General features: G+C 34.2%; 1 protein-coding gene and 1 long non-coding RNA gene across 6 annotated transcripts; one reads left to right on the top strand and one right to left on the bottom strand.

The window, feature by feature from the left end:
• The first annotated feature begins 11,848 nt into the window (after positions 1-11,848).
• Positions 11,849-13,601, top strand: LOC113333677. The gene is made up of 3 exons (XR_003352191.1): positions 11,849-11,987; positions 12,896-12,986; positions 13,371-13,601. It is a non-coding gene; the product is annotated as an uncharacterized LOC113333677 (long non-coding RNA).
• A 6,398-nt stretch (positions 13,602-19,999) lies between these two features.
• Positions 20,000-23,777, bottom strand: LOC113333739. 5 transcript variants are annotated; one of them, XM_026580153.1, is made up of 8 exons: positions 23,609-23,777; positions 23,221-23,331; positions 22,966-23,088; positions 22,708-22,851; positions 22,272-22,319; positions 22,062-22,167; positions 21,924-21,987; positions 20,000-21,788 (listed from the first exon to the last, which is right to left on the bottom strand). In XM_026580153.1, the coding sequence occupies exons 1-8, from the start codon at positions 23,736-23,738 to the stop codon at positions 21,042-21,044; spliced, it is 1,473 nt and encodes a 490-aa protein (XP_026435938.1). In that variant the 5' UTR covers positions 23,739-23,777; the 3' UTR covers positions 20,000-21,041. The 5 variants fall into 5 exon arrangements, with proteins under 5 accessions (XP_026435938.1, XP_026435939.1, XP_026435940.1 ...); XM_026580154.1 differs by having other exon boundaries at positions 20,000-21,785; XM_026580157.1 differs by having other exon boundaries at positions 21,557-21,801.
• Positions 23,778-24,048: the final 271 nt, after the last annotated feature.

Raw genomic sequence — 24,048 nt, 5'->3', positions numbered from 1 at the left:
GTGTGTGATTGTATATTATCTTATCGATTATATATTCGTGTTAGTATTATTTGATCATGCTAATCTAAAGATGTAAGAGACAGATTCGAGCTAAGTTATCTAAAGAAGGGTCTTTCATGGAATTGACTTCTGTGGAAACATGCCGGTTCGAGATTAACATAACCTCGGTTTCCCAACAATATTGACTTGAACTTGTTTTCATCCCTAACGTATCTTTCAAGTCGCTTTTGATTGAAACCATAACATTCGAAGTTATATAATATGAAACTCTAGTATTAGACTTGGTCATTTTATTATGATACTAGGGCTTAACCCGTGCCGTAACGGCATGAGATGTCTTTTTCTCTGATTCGACATTGTTTGCGTTCCGTTTATTTTATTTTTTCCATGGCTAATAGTTTTGATATTCAAAAAAGTTTCGTCCAGGAAAATAATTAGTTACCTTTTTGTTTTTCTTAAGCATGTTATTTCTATTTAATATTCATCCAGAGTAACAATGTCGTCCTAACATGAAAATTACAAATAAAATAAAATAGATATTATTCTCGATGACTATTTCATTATACCGTTATATTAAATTTCAAAGAAAATATTTTATCTAACAATAAATATGCCTAACCTACCAACCCAATTCCATGACATTTATGAACTCATGGGTTCCAAAATTAGTGATAACTAAGACTTTACAGAGTGAAGCAAAGACCATAATATTTTCCCTACTATAGACTATTATTTTTGTCCAAATGGAGAGAATAATGAGAAAGTTCTTATGGGGTTCAATTAAAAAGAAACCTAAGAAAGGTTGGGTAGGTTGGAAAAAGGTGAATTTACCAAAGGAAGGTGGAGGTGCAGGTATAAAGAAAATTAGACTGATGAACAAATCTTTACATGCTAAATGGATTTGGAGGTATGGTAATGAAGAGAATGCTTTGTGGAGAAAGATTATTTATCACAAGTTTGGTGGAAATGAGTTGGCTTTCCTCCCAAACATAACTAATAAGGCTGTGGGAAAGAGTTTATGGGCAGGAATATTGAAGAGTAAAGATCATGTGGAGCAAAATATGCGCATTCAAGTGAACAGTGGTGATAGGTGTCTTTTCTGGAAGGATGTTTGGTTGAATGGCCAATCTTTAAAATCATTTATGTTCAGTTTAAGCAGATTACAAGATGCTACAATCCAGGATATGATTGATAGGAATGCAGGTGATAGTTGGAAGTTTGCTTTTTGCAGGAGTATCAAGGATTTTGAAATTGAAGACATTGCTCATTTGTTAGATTTGCTGTCTACTTTTAATTATGGAGTTGGAGCAGATCACAGGATATGGCAGAATGGTACAAAGACTTTTTCTGACTCAGAGTGCTACAAATCATTATAGGATGAAGGATTGATGGTGTTTCCCTATAAGTGTGTTTGGAATCCAAAAATTCCATACAAAGTAATATTTTGTGTTTGGTCTCTATGTTATGATGCTGCTCCAACAATGGATACCTTAAGGAACTCTTATAATGTGAATGGCTTCCTTTTATGCAAAAGAAGTGCAGAATCAAATCATCACTTGTTCTTGCATTGTGAAGTAACTAGAGAGATATGGTATTATTTCTTAGGGAGTTATAATCTGCAATGGGTTTTTCAAGAAACTGTAAGGAATACTATCTGGGAGTGGAGGAAGAAAAAAAGAAGGAATTTGTGTCTGAGAACCAAGATTTGGGACATCATTCCTTTTGCAATCTGGTGGGCAATGTGGTTAGAAAGAAATGCAAGGGTTTTTAATGGTAAGTATAATTCAGTGGAGAATATGAAGGACACTGTAAAGGAATTCATTTACAACTGGTGTGTGGGTACTTCAATTTTTGAAGGCATCACTTTGAATATGGCTCTGTCTAATTGGGAGGCTGTGATTCATTAGCTTTTTCTGATTTTTCAGCTTACATTTGTTTTTAAGATTCATGGCAACTGCATAGGTTGTCTTGTATTTTTCACCAGTTTTCATAACTTCCTTAGTGATGGACTGGTTTTTTCAATAAAATTTTCCCTTTTTGAGTCAAAAAAAATGTGAGATTATTATAAAACTGGAGAACTCTTGGATATTGGAAGACTGAGATATACATGTGTGAGATGAACAATAAACTTCTAAAAGTAAATTAGAACATGTGCAAGATCCTTCCTCAATTATATTGATAACATAAAATGATAGGAAAAAATTGAAAAAATTCATGGATAATTTTTTTTTTGCATCAATTATGCTAAGTAGTGCATGAGTGACGTTCTCACATTTAGTGTTACTCAAGTAATTTGGAACACTAAAGAACATATATAGTCATATTGATGTTCGTGTCTATATAAATTCAACTAACCTTTTGAAGAAATATCATTTTTTTCAGAGTAAAATTCGACACAAAATTCTATCACCTTCGATTTGTAGAAAATACATTAGGTTTAACCAGCGTTGAGATTAAACAAATACCCCAACATTGGTCAAATAATGTCTACAGATCCGGATTATTACATAGTGTCAATGGGTAAAACGGAGAGAATAACATCGGTGTTACAAAGAGAATACCTTATATGTATGAAATTGTGTTATCTAAATATGTATTCAAATTCAGAAAATCATCAACTTAATACAAAACATAGAGGAACCTAAGTTGAACCAATACCTGCATAAAAAAAACTTATAATAGAGTTTCAGAATATGAAAATACCTTCAAAAATCACCATTATAATTTTAATTGCATGCCTTATCAAGAATTACGATAGGACGAAATCACCAAATGAATATGTGGAAAGTTCATTGGATATGTAGCAATTCAAAGAAGTTTATAGTGGTAGTGATGGCGCTCCATCTAACTGCTGTTCGATTGATTATTTTATTTTTTTTGAGAATGCTTCGGTTTTCCTTGGAGAAATCGAGAGGGAGCGTTTCAATGTATTCATCATCATTGAGAAACCCAAGAGCCAACTTGAGCACTACTTACGGGATCTTAATACTACAACCGTAGATTTATCTATTGAAAGGAGAAATATTGATACTAAATATGTAATTTACAGTAGTTATTACATAATGTGACATCCCAACATTTTTCTTTTATTATTTGTCATGTATTTTAATCGAGTTTATTTTAGTATTAATACGATCAAACGGATCTTTCACTTTATAGTGTTACACGTTTTGTAGCGGCACAAAGTTAGCATAGTATACTACTACTCACCAATACCCGTCAGCACCACAAACCACTGCATCCCTCGAAGGATGTTGGGCGATTCATCGCAAATGTCATGTATAAAGTTTAGGTTGAACAAACTTAGGTCGTCAATTAATTTATTATCTTATATTTTTTTGCTATATTCTCTTTTATATTGCAATTAATTTTATTTTAATACTAGAAACAATGATTCACATGATCGTACCAAAGATAGCAGGGGAACATTTGATCCAATGTTCATGATCATTTTTTTTATATATGATTTGGTACCATCCTCGAAATATTTTGTACCTACCTTTATTAATTGTGTCATTTAGTACCTACCTTTATTAATCATGTCAAAAATAACCAACTACTTCTTTCACAGTACAATGTTACCCGTCATGTAAAGAATTTTTTTTTTTGTTTCAGCAAAAAAAAACACCCACCACCACTAAAACCATCCACCTCCACAATTTCTTCCACCACCACTCACTCACACCCGCCATCGCTTTCACCGCCCATTACTTCTTGCGCTACCACCACTATTATCCATTGAAATAATTTTTATCAAAACTATTTATTGATGAAAATATGTTATGATGGATTAATTAAGAGAATATTTATGAAGATACTAAAAAATTAATAAATCATTTATTAAGAGGAATTAATTAAACACTTTATAATGTTTAATTTCAACAAACCATGACCACATATTTATCTTCTTCCTAGATAAATCTTGGCTACTCTTTATCTTGCCTAACTTGTCCAAAACTTGTTTTGTATTCTAGAAAAGTGTCAAGGAAGTATATTAAATTACGAAGTAAAACGCTTATCTTTTGAACTTCGTAAGTGCGACATCAATCTATGTAACTTGTTACATGATTGTGTATATGGGATATATGTGTGATTTCATCCTAGGAAACAATATTTTATAACATTTGTTTAAAGGAAGTACATATACGAACTTATTTGTAATCGAAAGGAAATCAATAGGTATGTAGGTCCGGTTTCTCATGACTATCTTTTATGACCGAATCATACCTATGGTAGGATATGTGGTATAACCGATTCGTAAACATATGTTGAGAATCAAGGTATAACCAATCCTTACCTATCTTTGGAAGCTGGTATAACCGATTCTTAATCTTATGTTGAGAGTCTAGGTAGAACCAGTCCTTACCTATATTGGGAAGTTGGTATAACAAATTCTTAACTTATGTTGGGAACCATGGTGGAACTGATCCCTACCCATTTCAGTAAGTTGGTATGACCAATTTCTTAACTTATGTTAGGAAAAGTGGTGGAACCGATTCCTACTTATATTGGAGACTTGGTAGAACCAAAACTTAACCTATGTTAGGTGTCATGGTAGAACAGATCCTAACGGCAAAACCAAATCTCAAGTTCGCATATTACTTCACGGTTTTGTGTGAGTTTGGAATTAGAGTTTGCTAAGATAGGAAAGTTATGGATGTCGACATAATTTGATCATGTGCACAATTCTTATTCTTAATTAATTTTTCAAAGATATTCCTTGATACTCAAGGTGAACCAAACTGAAATATTGAGAATCATTTAAGATTTTCAATTCTTTATGTTTTGTTTTCCAGCAATTATAACATAACTCTAGAAAATGAATATTAGTAATGTGCTGAACTAATATTGGGATTTTTATTATGAGAGATTCTGGAAATATTTTTTGACATAAATTGGAAATAGGAAAACCAAAATTAGGTACTTATTACATACCTTGAGAATATTTTCAGTTTTGGAATTTTCTTGTTGTCCAAACAACATTGGTATATAAATAGTTGAGTTTGCATTTCTTGCACACTATCCTAAGAGCCAAGAAAACTGCATTCGTGTTGTTTCTGGTGGACCCGTCTATCCAGAGAGAAAAGTACCCTACTTAGACGAAATCTCTTACGGCCGCTTGTTTAAAGACTTATGTGGGATCAAGAAGTTCTACGAGTACCGTTGGTGGGAAACTAGATAATTTCATTGTTAGTTTAGTTTTTGATTATTGGTTTGATTGACCAACAGTGGTTGAAACTTTGATTGCACCTAGTTTGATTATTCTTGAGAGCCTTCTCTTCTGACATAAGGGTCACTCAAACTATATCAAAGTATCAACAAGATCTTTAGAAATATTGTTAGATCTATAGACATCTTGTGATATCAATTGTTAACAGACTCTGCTATGTGCGTGATTGATTACAAGAGGATTCAAGTTTTTGTGTGCGGGTACTTTAAAGATAATCGAAGATTTGAAGACAAAGAAGATTTATCTAATTTGTTTTCGTATCTTGTGAATTTTGGCACAAATTTTGATCGGCTGGGATCCAACTAGATCTTGTTTATCTTTGATAAACTTGTCTTGCTAGTTGTGTAAGATCGGCATCATTTAATAGTTTATCTTTCAGTTCTATATTGTTTAACTGCGGATCCGTAATTTAATTATTCGGATTGATCTAACCACATAAAGGAGTTTATTAGATTAAACATAAGAACCTTAACATATCTTTTACCAAGGATTGAATAGAGTGGTTACCAAACATATTTGTTTCTTTACTGTTTGGAATACGATCAAAAGGATTTGAGTACATAATACTTTACTGGGTAAAGCAATTCAAGATAGTGATTTCTATCTTATGATTCACGTGCTGACCAAATGGTCGAAGACACATGCATATTGAGGAAACTAAGTAAGTAGGGCTAATTTACTTGGTCTCAACTATACGAGGTTGGATTTTGTTCTTTGTATAGCGACTTAATTATGAGAGTATTCAAAACTGGACTAGGTCCCGGAGTTTTTCTACATTTGTGGTATCCTCGTTAACAAAATCTTGTTTGTGTTATTTACTTTACTTTTGCATTATAATTGTTTAGTTATAATAAAGTAAATACACTTGTACGTTAATCCATATTACTTGACATTGATCTTATAGTCAATCGGATTAAGTACCATAACTATTTTCAAGTAAATATCTTATTATCGCATTGTCTCGACTTTTTCCATAGACGATCACTCAAGATATCGGACTTATAAGTTGAAATTAAAAGATTCTGGTGTTTTTGGGTACCCTCATGTAATCATGGAAATCTCTGTAAAATGCACAATTAACAGCATGAAAAATGATTTCATTATGAACATTTGAAAACAAATCCTTTAAAAGTACTTTTCTTCCAATAAGTTCAAGTACCCTTTCAAAAAGGATGGTGGCTCTGATTTCAGTAAGAAAAGGCATGATGGTAAAAGAACAGTATTCAGAACAAAGATCAATTTTTTGTCTTTTTTTAAAGAGTCAAGAATGCGTTCTACTTGATTAATACGGTTTCTCCAACAAATTCACTGTGCACCTTCCCATACTTTGTAAAAACAATTATATGAAGTTTTCTGGCTAACAACTTAAAGTTTTCTGGCCAATACAATAAGAAAAGGCATGATGTTTTTTTAATGAAAGAAAATATATTAAACTTGTAAGTTATACAACATGAAGTTTTCACCCTTTAGAAGCCCATTACTTTGCATTTCAGAAGACTAAGTTGCGGATCATTACCTACAACAAAAAAATAATATTTGTACGGCTCTACTTGGCAAGTTTGTCAGCCTCATCATTGAAATCTCTGTTTACATATTTAATATATACAAAACTAACTAGATTCCAAAGAGAAATCACATCCTTGAGAATTGTACTCGTCCTCTGCTCACAACTAGATGCCTTGTTGTTTAAAAATTAACAACTTCCCTGCAGTCCTTTCTGAGCTTGAAATGTTGAATATTTAGCTCCAATGCGCATTCTGTTGAATTCTATATTGCTAATGCTTCTGCTTTTCTTCCAAGAAACCTTAAAACATGTGTTGGAGAAGGATGAATGACCTCAATTTCGGAAGATTTTAAACTTGACATTCCGCATAATTTCGAGCTTGGAATACCTTGGATTCCAAGTTTTCTTCCAAAAAAACCTTAAAACATGTGTTGTAGAAGGATGGATGACCTCAATTTCCGAAGCTTGGAATAACTTAGATTCCGTTATTAGACTTGCTCTTACACTTAAACTTCTGCATACCTCGTCTACTATTTTCAAAGGTTGCATCCCATTATAAGACTTGTTGTTAATATTCGAGTCATGATTTCATAATAGTAAGGGAGGTCACACTGAAGGGGAAAAAGGTCCCTTGTAGTTTGGCCCATGATTTCTCTTTAATTGTGGTTCTTCTGTGACTAGGTCATGAATGGGCGATTATCATAAATGATCGTGGTTATGGTAGTTAATTGATCAAGGGACTTCAGATTCAGAATAGTAAAGGAGGGCTCATCTTATGATCATCTTGAAGAATTTTAAGCTACAGTTGCACTACCCTAACCCAAATCAACCGATCAACTATAACACCGGCACCAGACTTCCACAGTTCCACTGGTTTACCTCTTTATAGTTGCAATATCATGAGCCTCATTTTCATGATTGCTGAAGGCGATACAAGTTTTACTAGGACTGGTACCAATCCGTATAAAACTATACAATCATGACTGTTGGATTTTTGCATTGGTACCATCCCTAACAAACCTGATACCCTTGTAAACACCGTGCTCATTTTGTTATGGAATGTGAAAAATAAGACAAAATATGACTTGTTTGATAACAGTTCGATTCCCGTCTAAACCATCATTACATCACCCCACGTGAATTATGCAAATTTATACCGGTAAAAATCAAGTGATCCTGAGTCAAATATCAGCTCGCATATGTGAAAAACGATGTAACTCGAACATCGGAAAATCAACAATACACAATGTGCCCACACAATAAGCTCTCACCTATGCATGATAAAGACCTAATTTGGTTTTCTCATTGGTCGTCCTATGAAAATTAGGGAGCCTATAAGAATCAGGTACTAACACCACCCAAACCTTCTGCCGAAGTAGCCCCCTTATAAAAGACTAATAATAAGCTGGGACAATGTTCAGAGCAACTGAGAGAAAGTCCAACAAAGAAGAAATGAGAGGCCAAAGACTCAACACCAAATGTCATTTCCCTTTTTAATTTTTTTATGCCCCACATTATTATTATTCCTCTACCTAAACCAAATAATTTATTTTCACGAAAAACGTAGAAAATTTCAATGGGGGTTGCAATAATTTAGGGGAGCAAAATCATTAAAATCATGAAGAAACGTGAATTAACTGCAGGATTAAGATAGGGATAGTTTATTAAGTAACTCATATCTGCCTCAAAAAAAAAAAAAAAGTACTCTCTCCGTTTCAGGAAAAGAGTTACTTTTCCTTTTAAATTTTGTATCTACACAAGTGATACATTCATTTAGATTTTTGTTAAAAGGAGAGCAAAAAGCAATTCGATGAGTGTAAAAAGCGTAGTCAACTCAGTATTACGACCTATTCAGAATAATCTTTCTAACCCAGACTTTAATACCCTTTCTAAATACGCCCACTGACTGCATATGTAACTCATGCCCATTGTCCAAATATGTTCACCGCCATGAACACCAGTGACGGACAATAAAGAAACCAAAAAGAATTCTTCAGCATCACCGTATCATCACTTCAAAACCTAGCGATCTTAGGTTTGAGATCAACGTAATCAAAACAAAAAAATCTTTAATCAAAATCCAAAAGAAAAAACATGCAAAAAAAGTAATACTGATATTAGAGACTAAAACTATGTTAGTAGATAACCAAAAGCTAATTAACCTAGTTTATATTGTAAAATCCTTTTTTTTTTGCGAATAAAAAGCTATTTAACCTAGTTTAAAAGAAAAATCCTTCACAAACAAAAAGGTCATAATTTAACACTTCAACCAGATAAAATAGCGGGTTTCTTAAAGAAAAAAAAACAGATAAAATAGCGACTAGCGATGAAGTTCCATTTGAATCAAGACTATCTACCCAAACAAACCTAATAAATCATAACTGTGACAGAATTCTGAAGACCACGAATAATTTGTTGACCGGATGTGTATAAGAAAATACTTGAATACTATAAGTCAATCATTTGCCCTTTCGATCCCTCCGTTATCATTTTCTTTCGTTACTCAAAGCAGGTACCTTCTTTCTTTTGCTCCTATTGTATATTATTTTCTTCCAATGTAGAAAAAGCTCAGAAACCTAAAATTAGGTTTTTTCAAGATGGGTTTATTAGTTTATTCAATCGAGTTATTTATGAAAGCTTTAGGTAGTAAATGAATAGTGATTAAAGCTACTAAGAGATCAAATTGGTTGTTTCGCTTGATAGGATTGTCGGTAGTTGGAAAAGAGGAAGTAACGTTGGTGGTGTAGACTTTTTTATTAATTGGTCGGCGTCGCCGGAGCAACTGATGGAGATGGTAGCGGGCATATTTGGAGAATGGGTGTGTGACTTCAATGAGCGTATTTTGGAAGGGTTTTTTGGTCCGAGTTAAAAAGATTATGCTGAACAGGTGGTAATACTGAGTTGATTACGATTTTCGCATTCTTCGGATCGCTTTTTGCTCTCCCTTTAACAAAAATTCATTTATAATAGGTTGAACATCCAAAAATCCTTCCTCATACTAATGATAATAGTGGCAATTGTGGTGATTAAATGGTTTTTTGAGGGTTTTTATTGAGGGTGGTTTTGGAAATAATTTAAAAAGTTACTCGTTCACAAACTTGCCTTAAAAATTGTGCAAATTGGAAAAGTAACTCTTTTCCTGAAACGGAGGGAGTAACTCATATCTCGCATAAACCGTAAACATCCAACACATGATAACAAGTTCCAACCAAATTCGTTTATTCTTGATAAGTTTCGTGTCTTTGTGATGTAACCTCTAACGTTGTTTGTAAATGCACGTGATATTCTTATGATGTTATAGTTTATTGTACTTTCTTTCACAAAACCTAAAGACAGTAGCTATTCTTAATACATCAATCTACCAGAATTATGAAGACATATATATTTGGTTATTAGAAAAGAATGGCAAGTTCTCAGTCAAGTCTGCATATAAAAAGATGTTTGAGGGTCAGAATGGTACTTCAACAGTTAGTTCAAGAATGAAGAAATTTTTCAAGAAGCTCTAGAGTCTCAACATGCTACCAAGAGTAAAACAGTTCTTGTGGAAATGCATCAGGGACATTCTTCCAACAAGAGATAAACTAACTCATAGTATCCCTGATGCTTCTTGTCCTCAATGCTTTTCCCAACTTGAAACCCCCACTCATATCTTGATGGATTGAAGCTTGTCTAAGGATGTTTGGTTTAGATCTCGGTCTTCAGAATGTCCCTCTTCTTGATCTAACAGACTGGATCTGCAGTTGGTTTGATGATTGCTTAGATAACCAAATTAAAAAATCAGTGCTAGTGAATAGGGCCATTGTCGCATTGCGCCTTTGGTCTCACAAATGTGACAAAGTCTTTCAAGGAAGTTTTATATCCCCTCAGGCTATAATCTCTAGCTGCAATAAGTATATGGCTGACCAACACAGTAGTACTACTAATCAGACCAGCTTCTAAGATGAATAGAACTAACCTTCACTGTCTGCGTCCTCCCATTGACACTCCCTCTTTAAATTGTGAAGGTTATTTTATCATATAAATAATTCTGGTGGTCTTGGTCTAATACTCCGTGATTTTGCAGGGGCTTTCAGGGGAACAAAAAGCTTCTACTTAGTTGATTCATGGGGAGCCGATCAACCAAAATGTAAAGGACTACTGGAAGCAGTCAGATGGGCTAACGAACTTCACCTGGCCATCGTTAATTTTCAGTTAGATTCGAAGATTGTGGTTGATGCGGTTAACAGTGACGTTGATTTTCAGTTAGATTCGAAGATTGTGGTTGATGCGGTTAACATGGATAGTTATAATATAGACCGAATATTACATAACTTAGTTGCTGAAATAAAATATTTTTTTAGTAGATTTAACTCCTGGAAGTGTATGCATATACCGAAGGAGATGAATAAGATAACTATACTTCTATCTAAGTCGGCTAGAATTGAGAGAATGAGTGGTGTTTGGATTCTTTCGCCTCCAAGTAACATTGATGTTCAACTTCTGGAGGATATAAACCATGTCGTCACGTAATTCTCTTAATAAATTTCCTTGTTTCAAAAAAAAAAACAAAAACATAAAGACAACATGATATGGATTTCAATATTCAAAATACAATTTTAAAATCAACTATTTTTAGTAGACAAATGAAAACTAACCGTGTCCCCATTTGATTTGTCAAGCACACCTCACGTGAAGAAATGCATTTCTCTCCAATACATACGGAAGTAGACAAAATTTTCTCAGTAATATTTCCAAGTATATTTGGGATCTTCGCTCTTCGGCATTACTTTTTCCAAATAATAACGTAAATACGTAATATCTATATTATAAGGGACAATGGTGTTTTCCCATATGGACGGTTATCTACATTTTGACATATAAAGGACGGTTCAGATCGAGTCATATATTTCACATTTTTAGCATATAAAGAAGGGTTGAGATTGAGACACTGTTTTTAAGATTTTCAATCTACATTTCAAGGGTCCAGATCGAGCCACATTTCAATCTCCACTTCACCTTCCCAATGTCATTTATTTGGAGTTATTCTTCACATTCAATGTGAAACCGTTTCTTTTATTATAAATTAAACTCCCTCTTAATTCATGCTTCAAAAAAAAATGATTATGTTGTTTCATCTTCTTCATCGTCTTTTTTTCATCAAAAAAAAAATAACTAAAAGATCTTCTTATGCCCATAATATTTCAATTTCTCTAATGTGTAATATATTTCTACCAAAGAAGATCTTTTTATCATCCACTGCATATTGAAAAGACGGTTAGTTATTATATTTGTTCTCTTATAGTTTATACTTTTTCTATATTTTATTAATTTTCATCAAAATTTCTTTTCATCCAATTGGTGTTTTTAAATCTGGGTTATTGAGAAATGTTTCAGATTTTTGATTTTTATTTTGTGGTTTTAGGGTTAATTTGTGTAAAGATTAGATTAGCGCTCATTAGATTCATCAAATGGTATTAAAGCGCAGTAGCTGCAGCGTTTTCAACTTAATGTTTGTATTTCTCTCTGCTCTTTGAATTAAAATTTCATTTTTAAATTTGTATGGTGAATTTTTATTTTTCTCCAATTAATTTTATTTTAGATTATTAAGTTCTAATTGAATTTGATTTTGTGCATCCCACTTCCTCTTCACAAAATTATAAAGGTTGATTATTTTTCAAGTTCTATATATTATTCTTAATCCTGTAAATTTACTTTTTGGTGTGATTTCCAAGTCTCACTTGAAGTGTTAATACGTGAGCACTACCAGATGAATTAGCTTAGATTCATCAAATGGTATTAAAGCGCAGTAGTTGCAGCGTTTTCAACTTAATGTTTGTATTTCTCTCTGCTCTTTGAATTAGAATTTCATTTTTAAATTTGTATGGTGAATATTTTTATTTTTTCCCAATTAATTTTATTTTAGATTATTAAGTTCTGTTTGAATTTGATTTTGTGCATCCCATTTCCTCTTCACAAGAATTATAAAGGTTGATTATTTTTCAAGTTCTATATGTTATTCTTAATCCTGTAAATTTACTTTTTGGTATGATTTCCAAGTCTCATTTGAAGTGTTAATACGTGAGCACTACCAGTTGAATTAGTTTTTATTTCATCATACTTCTTTTTGTGTTTACAGCAATCTTGCCTGCTTTAGCTAACCTAAAGTTTCTCACCTTCTGTAGACCTCGAATATGGGCAAATGGAAGTTGATTCTACGAACCAAATACCAAAAAATAGACATTTTTTGTATTCAACTGCACAAATTATTTTAAGGTATTATATTGTAATGTGAATAATTATAGAGGAGATCCATTCGTCGATTAGGTTCTTTGATTTTCTTAATTTGATTTCACAAAAATGAAATTTCAAACATTTATAAATTAGTCTTACTTTGTTGTCCTTCGTTTACTTTGGCACTCTTGGTTTTACAATCTTTGGTCCATTTTTGTTGTATTGATAAGTTGGAGTTTTTTGGCTGTTTTTCATTTATTGTATTTGTTGTTCTGGTGTGTGTGTGATGATTTTAGTTCTTTTCTTACTTGAGTTAGATTTGTTAGCAATCTAATTAATTTCTGAATTTTAAGTTAGTTCATAAAATATTTTAAAACTTACCTTTGCATTTAGCTGTATTATCATTTCAATTTTTTAAATTTGCAGGTTCATCGAAACTTTTTCGGAAATGAAATACCACTTAAAGCAAGGGAGAAGGGACACAGGTTGGTTTTCTATGTCGAGGTAAATACCAGTATTTGATTCGTACACTGAGGTTTGGTAAAAATCTTTTCGTTACGTATTCCGGGTGAATTTAGCATTGCTAGAGTCGGTTGTAGCAATGCTCACGAAGTATAATATAGGATATCGTTATTATTAACATGTTATTTAGGGGGTTTGCGCAAGGTCATATTCGTTTTCCCGATATATATAAGGTCGGGTGAAAGGTTTATTCGCGTTTCTGTACTGTTGGTCTCACTGCAAGCTACTTTTAGACCCTTAATACCAAGTGAGCTCGGATAAAGTATAAAAATTCGGTATTTTTTCCGAGGGACCTACTATATGTTCAGTTCATACAATTCTCAATAAGTTTTAAGCTCAGTTTTGTATAACACCGAAAATAATATAATACCCTGCTCCCTTCCCCCAATTCTTTTCCCCGCCTATGTATCAAGCATCTATTGGTTAAATCCAATAATAATGACCCCCTGTTAATATCAATCCAGGGATCAAGGGCTAAGAACCATGACACCTAATGGGGGAAGGGAGTGGGGGAAGTGTAGCAGCTTCGGTATAACACCACAGAGGTAGGAGCAAATCTAAATTATCAATTATGTGAATATTTTGACAGAAGGTCTACAGATGTTGACATGAACAAGGAGGTTGTAGAATTGTAAGTTTTCTCATATCATTTGGCTCTTTTAACTCTCTATCCATGTACTTCGAAATAAGATATTATCAATTATCAACAGTCTTTATATTTAAGTTTTTACAGGATAACTGAAAGTCAGAGTTTGTGTTATTAGTGTGTTACCTTATAATTATACCGATATCGTTCTGTAAAATCTGTTTGTTGGGAATTCGCTGAACAAGGAAAAGCTAGAAAATATTTTATGAAAAATATGTTGGTAGTGTCCAATAGCAACATCGATTATGAATTGGGATTTTGGTGCTTGATGATTCATGTTCATGGTAAAATGATGGTGGCATATGTCATGTTATTTAATGAGACTAAAACCAAATCTTATATCTCTTTCCGGTATCGTACTTAGTTCCCTACCCTTTTTTTATTCTCAAGTGCCTATGATTCAATCGGGATAAGATCATGTTGAGTTGGTGTGTCACTTTCGTATAGATTAGTCGTTTGAGATCAATTATTTTGAGTAATTTATTTTAATATTGTAACAAATTAGAAAGCCTGTACGATAGTCATGAAGAATTTCCTTAGGAACAGTATTTCCTTATAAAAGTTAATTGGTAACACTATCTCATAATGAATATAGATATGCAACTGGAGAAAGTTTGGAACACCAACAACACTACCATATTATATTAAAAAATTAATTTCTCTTTCATTTGGTCGTTGCAGCAGTCTCACTTCAAACTACTCTTTTAAATAAGCTATTAAATTTCATGTCTTTTTAATATAATGTGGAACCGATATTTTTTCTCAAATTATACAGGTGAACTATTGGAACTCATGCTTTTGTAAATAATTTTTTCCGTTTGATCGTTGGCATGTTGATCTCGATGAAAGATTTTCCTAACAGCAATCCACTTATACAGATATCAACAATCATTCTCGGTATGGAATGGGTTATCTTAAATAGTTGGTTAGACATAGGTTAAATTTGGCCTCCTGTAGTCATCGATCATTAATGTTCCTTTCAAGGTTATGTACAAAATGGTATGCATACATGTATGCTCTTTGATTTCTGAAGTAAGTTGGATGTTAATCCTATATTTTTGTACGCATAGGAAAAATTGAAAAAGTGTATATGGAACCGCGACATGTTGGATTTTGGGAACATGAACACCAGCATATGCACATCTCTTATATTCTTTTTCTCTCTGTATACAATTTTTAGAACTTATATTCCAAAGTTTCAAAGAACTTAAAGGTATTGGAATAGTATGGGTAGCAATCATGTAAAAGTTGTTGTCGTTCAATTTTGATGTTTCCATATTTTACAAATATTTAAGTAAAATTCCACAATTTCGTTATTTATTAGCTTTATATGTTTTTGGTTAATTATTAGTCTCAAATTATGCATTCAAAACAAATTTAAGTATGCTTCAACCAACTAAAAAAAGAACAAATTTAAGTCAAAATAGGTGATTGTTTATTAGAGATCATCATTAAAATAACGTTTTGAGCAGCGTGTCTACCGTACGTATGTAAAAAAGTAAATTCTAACAACACCAGGAAAAAATGACACAATGTAATGACGTTGGATTTAGATTGAACTGGACATATGTCGAAATACGATAAGAAACAATCATTCGGCAACACCAGAATAAATTAAATCCCGTGCCGTTCCTAGTCTATATTATAAGGGACAATGGTGTTTTTCCATATAGACGGTTGTCTGCATTTCAGATATATAAAGGACGGTCCAGATTGAGCCAACATTATACGATTTTCTTAGATGCATGTGGATGGGAATTTACATTTTGAGTTGATAAAAGACGGTCTAGATCGATCTTCATATTTTGACCCTCCGGAAACACTTCTGATTGGCTTTATTCTTCATTACTCTTATTAGTTTTCAACAGACATTTTCCTTACCATTATTACTCTCTCATTCATCTTCAGCCGTTTCACTAGAGGCATTATTCTTTATACACTATAAATAGTCTGTATGAAAAGAAAAGAAAAAAAGTTCGATGATCCTTTCATTTTCGTTACTCTCACTACTTCTCTTAATTCAATTCGATTTATTTCCTAGGTTTTCTATTGATCTCTACTTTTTAGCTGTTAATTAACCAATTTCTTACATGAATTTTTAATTTGTAATTTAGCAAGGGTATTCAGTAATGATTTTTTTTTCCAATTGGTTGAGTATTGTTTCGTTGCAGGTTGTGGTGCTCGGCGTCGGCGAAATTGGTGTGTATTTTTTATTTTCCTTTTAATTTCTAAATAGGATGCTAGGGTTTTTTTATGTATTTTTTTTTTGTCCATCATATTTACATGATTTTGTTCTTTCTAAAACTTGGGCTTTGATCAAGTTTTTGTTTAAGTTTATATACCTCTAGATTTTGCACCTTTTGTGAGGAACTCATTCATGGTTTTGACTGATATTTTCAGAGTTTTTGGAATCCGATTGAAGATTGCGACCTTTAAAATGACCTGGAAAGTACTGTTTTCGATTCTTTTTAACTGTTGAACAAAAGTATATCGATTTCATCTCTCATATTCTCATCATAGCTTTTCCACCGGTAGGCGGTATGTTCTTTCTAGGTAAGCCAATTTAGGTTTTCCTTCGAATTAAGCATCCATATCAAGATTACAATGATACACAAGCATCATGGAAGATGATTGAACTGACCTGAGGTAAGAATAATTCTTAGTGAATTTCATAAAATGTTTTAGATTTTTTTCCGAGATAATGATACTAATTGGCCTTGATGTTCTTTGTTGTATGTGTACGTATTTGTCGATTAGTTGTAAAAAAGTTTATGTGCATAGAATTTTTCAATGAGAAGGTACTTGCTTAAATTCTATGTCATTTATAAGTTTAGTTTCCCCCTGTTGATGCAAAATATTTATGTTACTATTACTTGGTAGATGTTATTTTATCTCGGGTTTCATTAGATTATTCTACTAGCATAACTTGAAGTCGTTGTCTTTGATAAATGATATATTTTTCAGTTTTGGCAATGTGATTGGTAGAATGACACTACAGTTAAGCCCACCAACTTCTGGAAACTCTGTTACTTTTGTCCCACGAAAACAGTTAGACCAGATTAATAGGGAAATGGTAAATTGATAACTATCAAGTGAGTTATATAAGTACTACTCCCTCTAAAATTATATTATGTGGGAAAAAAATGACAAAAAGAATTAAAGGGAGAGATTATCATAATAACCCGTGCATTCCCTGAATGGAAACTCTATGCTTGGACCGAATTGTCTTTCTCTCTTGCCTGCTTCGATTGTATTTTGATATTTTGAGGTCTTCTCGAGTTGCCTTTATACACTATATGACCGCTTTAGTTCTTGCAGTTATATATATCCACTTCTTTGTTTTTAAATTTTGTGTTGTTTGGATTGATATTCTTATCTACCTTCCGTTTATCTTAGTATGACCAGATTTTTTTGGTGGGCTTCCAGACACAATATGTCCTTGGATATAGTGATGAGAAGACTGTTAGTGCAATTCCCATATACCACAAGGCGCCAAGGAAAAGCAGTGGCCTCTATCGGTCTCATGCGTGCGAGTAGCTTAGTCTTTTATTAGTTATAGCTATATAATATATATTTTGTTACCGAAGTAGGATGTAGAAGGGTCGTATCCTGAATGTAGGATGGAGCTTGATATGTGGTAAGCGCAGTTGTTAGTTGTTTCACTTAGAAGTTGTCTTCAAAGTGAAGCAAAATTAAAATATGTTAATCAGATGAAAATCAATGCAGTTTTTCACACAATGGTACTCAATATATATAACTTACATTTTCAAAGTAGCAGTCGTTAGTTTTTGGTGACAAATGCATCTGCTGATTGATTAGCTGGATACATGCAACTTAATACGATCCAACGACAATCTAAAATATATTTCTTAACCAGTTAATTAATATAGTTCATTTGATATGCAGTTGTACGATTCCACACAAAGAAGCGGTGCTTAAAAGCTGTGATGAGGTTGACCCAATTGCCAAGGTAATAGGTACCTCTTTATCGCACAACTTTCACATTTCATTTTAACATTTTTGGGATGAGAGAATTGTTGGGTATTTTGAGTAACGGGTTAATTTTGATTGATTATTTTTATTAATGTGAGATCCTTAAAAAAATATAATAGGAGTTGTTAATACCATTTTTAGGTGACCAATGATGGGAAGTGAATCGATTATACCATCAAGTATATGATGATATTTCTACCATGGAAGTGGTTCCTCGCACACTTTGCAGGCTCATTGGAAATACCTAACAGATTTGGTTGGGGAGATGCGGTTCTCTTGCTCAAATAGAAACATTCCACCCAGAGGACAAAATGATTCTTGCAGCTTTCTGGTGCATTCTCCATATGCATTGCAGGGATGATCATCAAGGTAGGCTAATGTGTTTTATAAATAATAAAAAAAACTAATCAAAAATAGTAACGCGAAGCCATGTACACCTACTGAGCATAATTGAAGCAAGAGGAGAGCCCTAAATTAGATTAGAAATGATCAAATGAATATTTTAGGAAGGGTCGTCATACCCCATATACAACTGTGTTTTACTAGCTGACCAAATTTTATGGTTTTTTCGTGCCTTATAGGTATCCATTGTGTCAGGTCAAGTTGGGATGCAAAATATTGGTGCTCTTGCTGGTGATTTTGGCGGAGGCTTGGTCTTTTATGATTAATTTTTCCCTTTTAGGACTATTTGTTGACGATGACTAATTTTTTCAGTAAAATTAAGGTTTATTCATGTTTGGTCTAGACGTGTGTGTTGGTGGAACCAGAGGAGTCTTGCCCGTATGATGCTGATGTGCATTTGGTTCCTGCGATTATCAATCAAATTAAGCAGTGTGGGTTACAAACACTTTATAACAAAATTTGACAATTACAAATATCATTGGCAAGGGTTCCTGCGTGCTTTCAGTTATTTCAATATTTATAGTATTAGTTCTGATCACTGCATCAGTAGACCCTCTTCCAAAGAAATAAGGTAGGTTCCAAAATATAGATGGTCAGCTCATACGACTAGAAAAAAGTGATCCACAAGTATTGGAATATTAAACCTACGTTTCTACTTATATGGGTGTACTATATGAGGAGCGTTTCTGAAAATAGGTTTTTCTGACACAAGCAACTGAGCAGTGTATATTCCAGCACCAGTGTATATTAGTGTGCAACAGACTCACTAATCTAAATGAGCTGTATTTTGCGCCTTTGAAAGGCATTCAAAACAATGAAGTGGGAAGTGTACATAATTAATTAACCTTATAACAGAGTCCATTGAATTAGTTTTCCTTGAAAAATCTATGCTACGCCACTGCAATAAATCCCACAGATGTAAAAGCCATTAACACTTGGTAACATATATCTGTATCAATGACAGAAACTCCTACATTTTAGGAGGTGATAATAATCGGAAATGCTAGATGTACCGAGGACCTATTGTGGTCCCACTTTTAACCTTTACTGATCGAGATGCTAGAACTGCTCCCAAATACCACTGATCTCCTTTCGGGATATTTTTTTGGAGATCTTTGGCGGGATATTATCAGCATAAAAATTACAAGTGGTTTGGTGGTTCTCCAGCGCCCTTTCGTAGGCAGGTTGGGATGAATCAAAATCCTGAATGCATATTTTGGGAGTAGTATTAGGTTAGGGACTATTTTTCTATTCTAATATGACGTAAATCAAACATGTTGAATAGCACAGCAATAAGATAACAAATCAAATCCCGTGCCGTTATGGCACGGGCCATAACCTACTAAAACTATATGCAGAAGCGAGAAAATCCGTTTCAAATTGTCTGCTGAAGATGATTGTTTGACACGTTTGCATTCTAGGCATGTGGTTGTTTTGTCGCACCTCATTTTAGCATTGAACTTAAGGCAAGGGCCTATACATGTACTGAGTCTACTGACAATGTGCACTATTATTAAAGCATGAATTAATACAAACTAACAGTCATTATTAGCTTGACCAAAATACAAGCAAGTACTGTAACCCTATCAAAAAACAAAGGTATCACCCTAGCCAACCATTTTCTCCAGAAACTGAACTGGTGGAGAAAGTTGGGTATATCAAATTATGCAAAAAAGTGGGTAGTTCTCGGTGGCAATATCAACAACTGAGAGTACCTGCTAGCTGTGCAGTCCAACCCAAAGATGATATTTGTCCAAGCACAAGAAGTCCAGAAGCAGAACAAGGTGGTGACATGAATATTTATCCCCAATAGTCGTGAGACGTTTCTAATGGTTCTATTTCTATCCATCTTTTTATTTTTTTTCTATTTTTATTTATTTATTTTTTTGGAGATTTTTTTTTCTATTTCTATCCATCTTGATTTGTCAAGCAGCCTCGGACAGGCCATTTCTGCGTTCAGAGAAAACTTGAAACCAATGGGGGAGTAGTCATGGGTATCTATTATATCTTCATCATTGTGACAAAATGCTGCTTCGTGGCTTAAGCCTTCCAGGCACATATCATTCATGGCTCCCATATGTGAGGAAGAATATAGACCTTTTGTATCCTACGCGACCAGTTGTAAATCAGATTGGCCTGGTGAGGGATACTCTTCAACAGAACCGATGGCTGATAATCCCTTCGTTTCATAATTGAAGTTAACACCAGAGGGTAGTTGCAGTTTCTCCAAATTTGGCAAAATCGTATCCCTAAAACCCATGCTCATGAATCTGACGTTACCACACGGAGAGTGTAAGATACTTCTGTTTATGCAGTCACCACTCATCTTAATGTTCTCTGTAAAAGAAAGATAATGGGGGAGTTGAAAGATATGTTCATCGGTGGGAAATGATGCGAGATGGCAACTTGACAGTTCCTGTTTTCATTGATTTGGCTTCTTCCCAAACCAGGTAGAGGATAGCTTTCTGAGTAGGAGTCCAACAAAGGAAAACCTGTACCCTCACAAAGGGAAAAAAACAGATGAAGACTGCAGCTCAGTTGCGCAGGTTTGAAGTTGTCCAGTTATAATCTTCTGATAAAGTACTTGAAGTGGGACTCCAATCCAATATGGTGATTGGAGAATTGCAAGAAAGATATTGTTCATTTCCCCAATCATAGTCATAGTAACCCAAATATTGAGTACATTGTTCACTTCTAAGTAGAGGTTCATTTAGATCATAAAGCGCATCCAACTCTTTGGAGCTTGACTTGTTACTAAGGCCAAGTTGCTTCTCTGAAAAATCCCAGAATGAATGCAGGTTTCCACGGATTGAGAAGTCCGATTTAGATTGCTTTAGTGAAGGATGTCCATATCCACTGAATAATTCTTTTCTATCTAGGTAGTCAATATCATAATCTGATTCCCTTCGCATCTGCAAACTTCCAAGTTTTCTATCATCTATAAGATCAAGATCAAAATCGGATTCCCTCATTATCTGCAGACTTCTACGTCTTTTATCACCTGTAAAATCATCAGAGTATCTCTTTCGACACTGAAGGTGAAATTTGTTGGCCTGCTGAGCTAAAGGAGAACCAGAATTCTTAGTATCCAACTGCATGAAAATGTTCTCTCTAAACTGGTTGGACCAACAGTTTGACAAACCATTTTCTATGCAATGCTTAGCAAAAGGTCGAACAAAATTCACAGGCGAAGATGAGCTTTCAGGAAGCTCCTCCAGGGCAAGCAACTGAGACTTGGTGGTCGACACTGGATGCTTTGTCTTTTGAGTAGAACAAATCTGCTACAGCATGAACCTTACAAGTATCAAAGTTGATGACAGGGAGCACAACAAAATCACCAGACAGGTACTTTTTTGCAAGTAGTTTTTCTAAGCGTACGACCAAATAAACCGTGCAAACTCGAGGGATAAACATACCATGCTTGCAGTTTTGTTGCTCTCAGGAATTAGCCGTTGTAGGAGAACTGATACCAAATCGTACCTGAGCAAATTTTGGTCAAGAATTAATAGGGGACAAAGAAGACAACATATCCAGTTAATGAACTTGTGTCTAACCCTTTTGAGTGGCACTGGCTAATGTCACTAGATGAGAATTCCAAAGCCCAACGAAGTAATTTCTTCCTCTTTGCTGCAAAGACTTCCACATTTCTGTTTTGAGCCCCTGAAATTTGACAACAAGTTTGTTGGAAAAGGCTTGTACATTCCCAATATTATATTAATACCAATGCACAGTACTGTATCGCTGAAGGTATTAGAGTACTTAACAAGTGCAGCAGTGCAGCCCAGATGTGTGTGCGACAAAAACCAATCGTACTACACCAACAAAACATCGCGCCATATAAAAAATTCCAACTCGGTACAGTACAGCTGTAACACGCTATTATTGCCTGAAGATTATCGGGACTAGAAATGCCCAATTGTTGGTCACAACCACATCAACCAATCTTTACTGCGAGATTCATTTACAGTTACAGCATGTGGTACTAAAGACTATAGATCAAATGTCATGCATTACGATTCGACATTTTGATTAAACGAGAAAAATGAAGGTCTATACATACTAATATTTGTGGTGAACGAAATAGTTACTAGTGAGAGAAGCACCATCGCTCATTTGTAGTACAGAAGAAAAGGAAAAAAAAACTGCTGTTTCATTGAGAAAATGAACAAGTATTGAAATTTATCCAAAAATGGTGTATACCTGAGTTCCTTGACTCCCCTGGTAATGACAGAGATGGCCGGGACATCTGAGGTGATCCGACTTTAATTGGTGTAACCATTGCAACAGGCATCAAAGACCTTCTCAGATCATCAAATTTAACAGGATTGCGTGTGTTGCTCGGCTCTGCATAGAAGATATAGTGCCGATGCCCCAATAAGAGTCATATCACATATCAATCTCACCACTGAAAAACATAAAGGCAATAAGCAACAAAGATAAGATCTTCTAGGAACCTACCTCTAACAGGTCTATTTGCTTCTGCAGTGTCCTGTTTCTTCTGTGTATACGAGTTGAAACTACCATCAGCATCTGTACGAAGTTTCTTATAAAATGCATACTCTGATGTTTTTGGTTCTTCAACTGCACATCACCTCCTCATTCAGAAAAAAAAAAAAAAGAGTTGCCATTCAAATAAGAAGACATTATTTCAAAAAAAAAATCTGCACATCCCAACAAATTTCAGAAAATTTGTTTGAAATACAATATACTCACAAGTAGGAGGAAGGGCTTCTTTCGCCGGTAGTGCATAAGGATTACGTTTTCCAATTACTGGACAATCAACTTCAGTCTCTGCAAACCTTACTCTTTTCACTCTCTTCATATCTACTTGCACATAACAACAACAGCTTATACACAAAAACACAAGTTTCATTGGTAACAACAAAAGAGAAAAAGAAATTAATACATACAAACCCTAATCCATAACTCTAATTTTCTTGAACCTGACAAAAGAATCTTTAATTCAGTACAACTACAACAAAACTTTCACGTACCAGACACATATGAATCTGTTCAGCTATTTCAAACCAAAACAAAGGCATAAGGAATTACTTTGATAACAAAACAATTGAAGAAATCATATCCCCGATAGAGAATGAACCTGGTCTTTGACGAGGAACCCTAGAATTCAACCCGCTTAAGGACCTTCGAACTTCATGTAAACTTCTATGTGAAGAAGTTCCGAATTGTTGTCGATCTTCAATAACTGAATTATTTGTCATTGTTTCCATTTTACAGACTCGCGGAAACTCTAGCCTGATCTCCCCCAGTTGAACATATCGGAGAGTTCAAGTTCGTTGGAAATTAGGGATGGCCATTTGACCCACCCAAACCCATCCCCGTGGGTACCCGCCCAGTTTGGGTAGGGTTTTACCGCACAAATGGAGATGGGATCGGGTATGGGTAATATCCGAAAACTAAGCTACGGGGATGGGGTGGGGATGGGATTCAAAGTCCCCGCCCCGTATCTTTCACAAGTTAGGGGTTTAGAATTTTATGCAACAATGTGTATAATTTTTTTACTTCCACCACTTAGTCGAG

This window comes from Papaver somniferum, unplaced genomic scaffold, assembly GCF_003573695.1.
Source record: "Papaver somniferum cultivar HN1 unplaced genomic scaffold, ASM357369v1 unplaced-scaffold_133, whole genome shotgun sequence".
Lineage (NCBI taxonomy): Eukaryota > Viridiplantae > Streptophyta > Magnoliopsida > Ranunculales > Papaveraceae > Papaver > Papaver somniferum.
Note: the sequence above shows the minus strand (reverse complement) of the source record. Positions and strands in the feature narration are given on the sequence as shown.

Bases quoted from the DNA above. Each gene is read 5' to 3' on its own strand.
- LOC113333739 (XM_026580153.1), bottom strand. From the start codon at position 23,738: ATGGAAACAATGACAAATAATTCAGTTATTGAAGATCGACAACAATTC. The intron at 22,852-22,965 runs GTAGGTTCCTAG...TCTTCTATGCAG, and splicing joins AGCAAATAGACCTGTTAGAG to AGCCGAGCAACACACGCAAT. The intron at 21,789-21,923 runs GTATGTTTATCC...TTCATGCTGTAG, and splicing joins GCAACAAAACTGCAAGCATG to CAGATTTGTTCTACTCAAAA.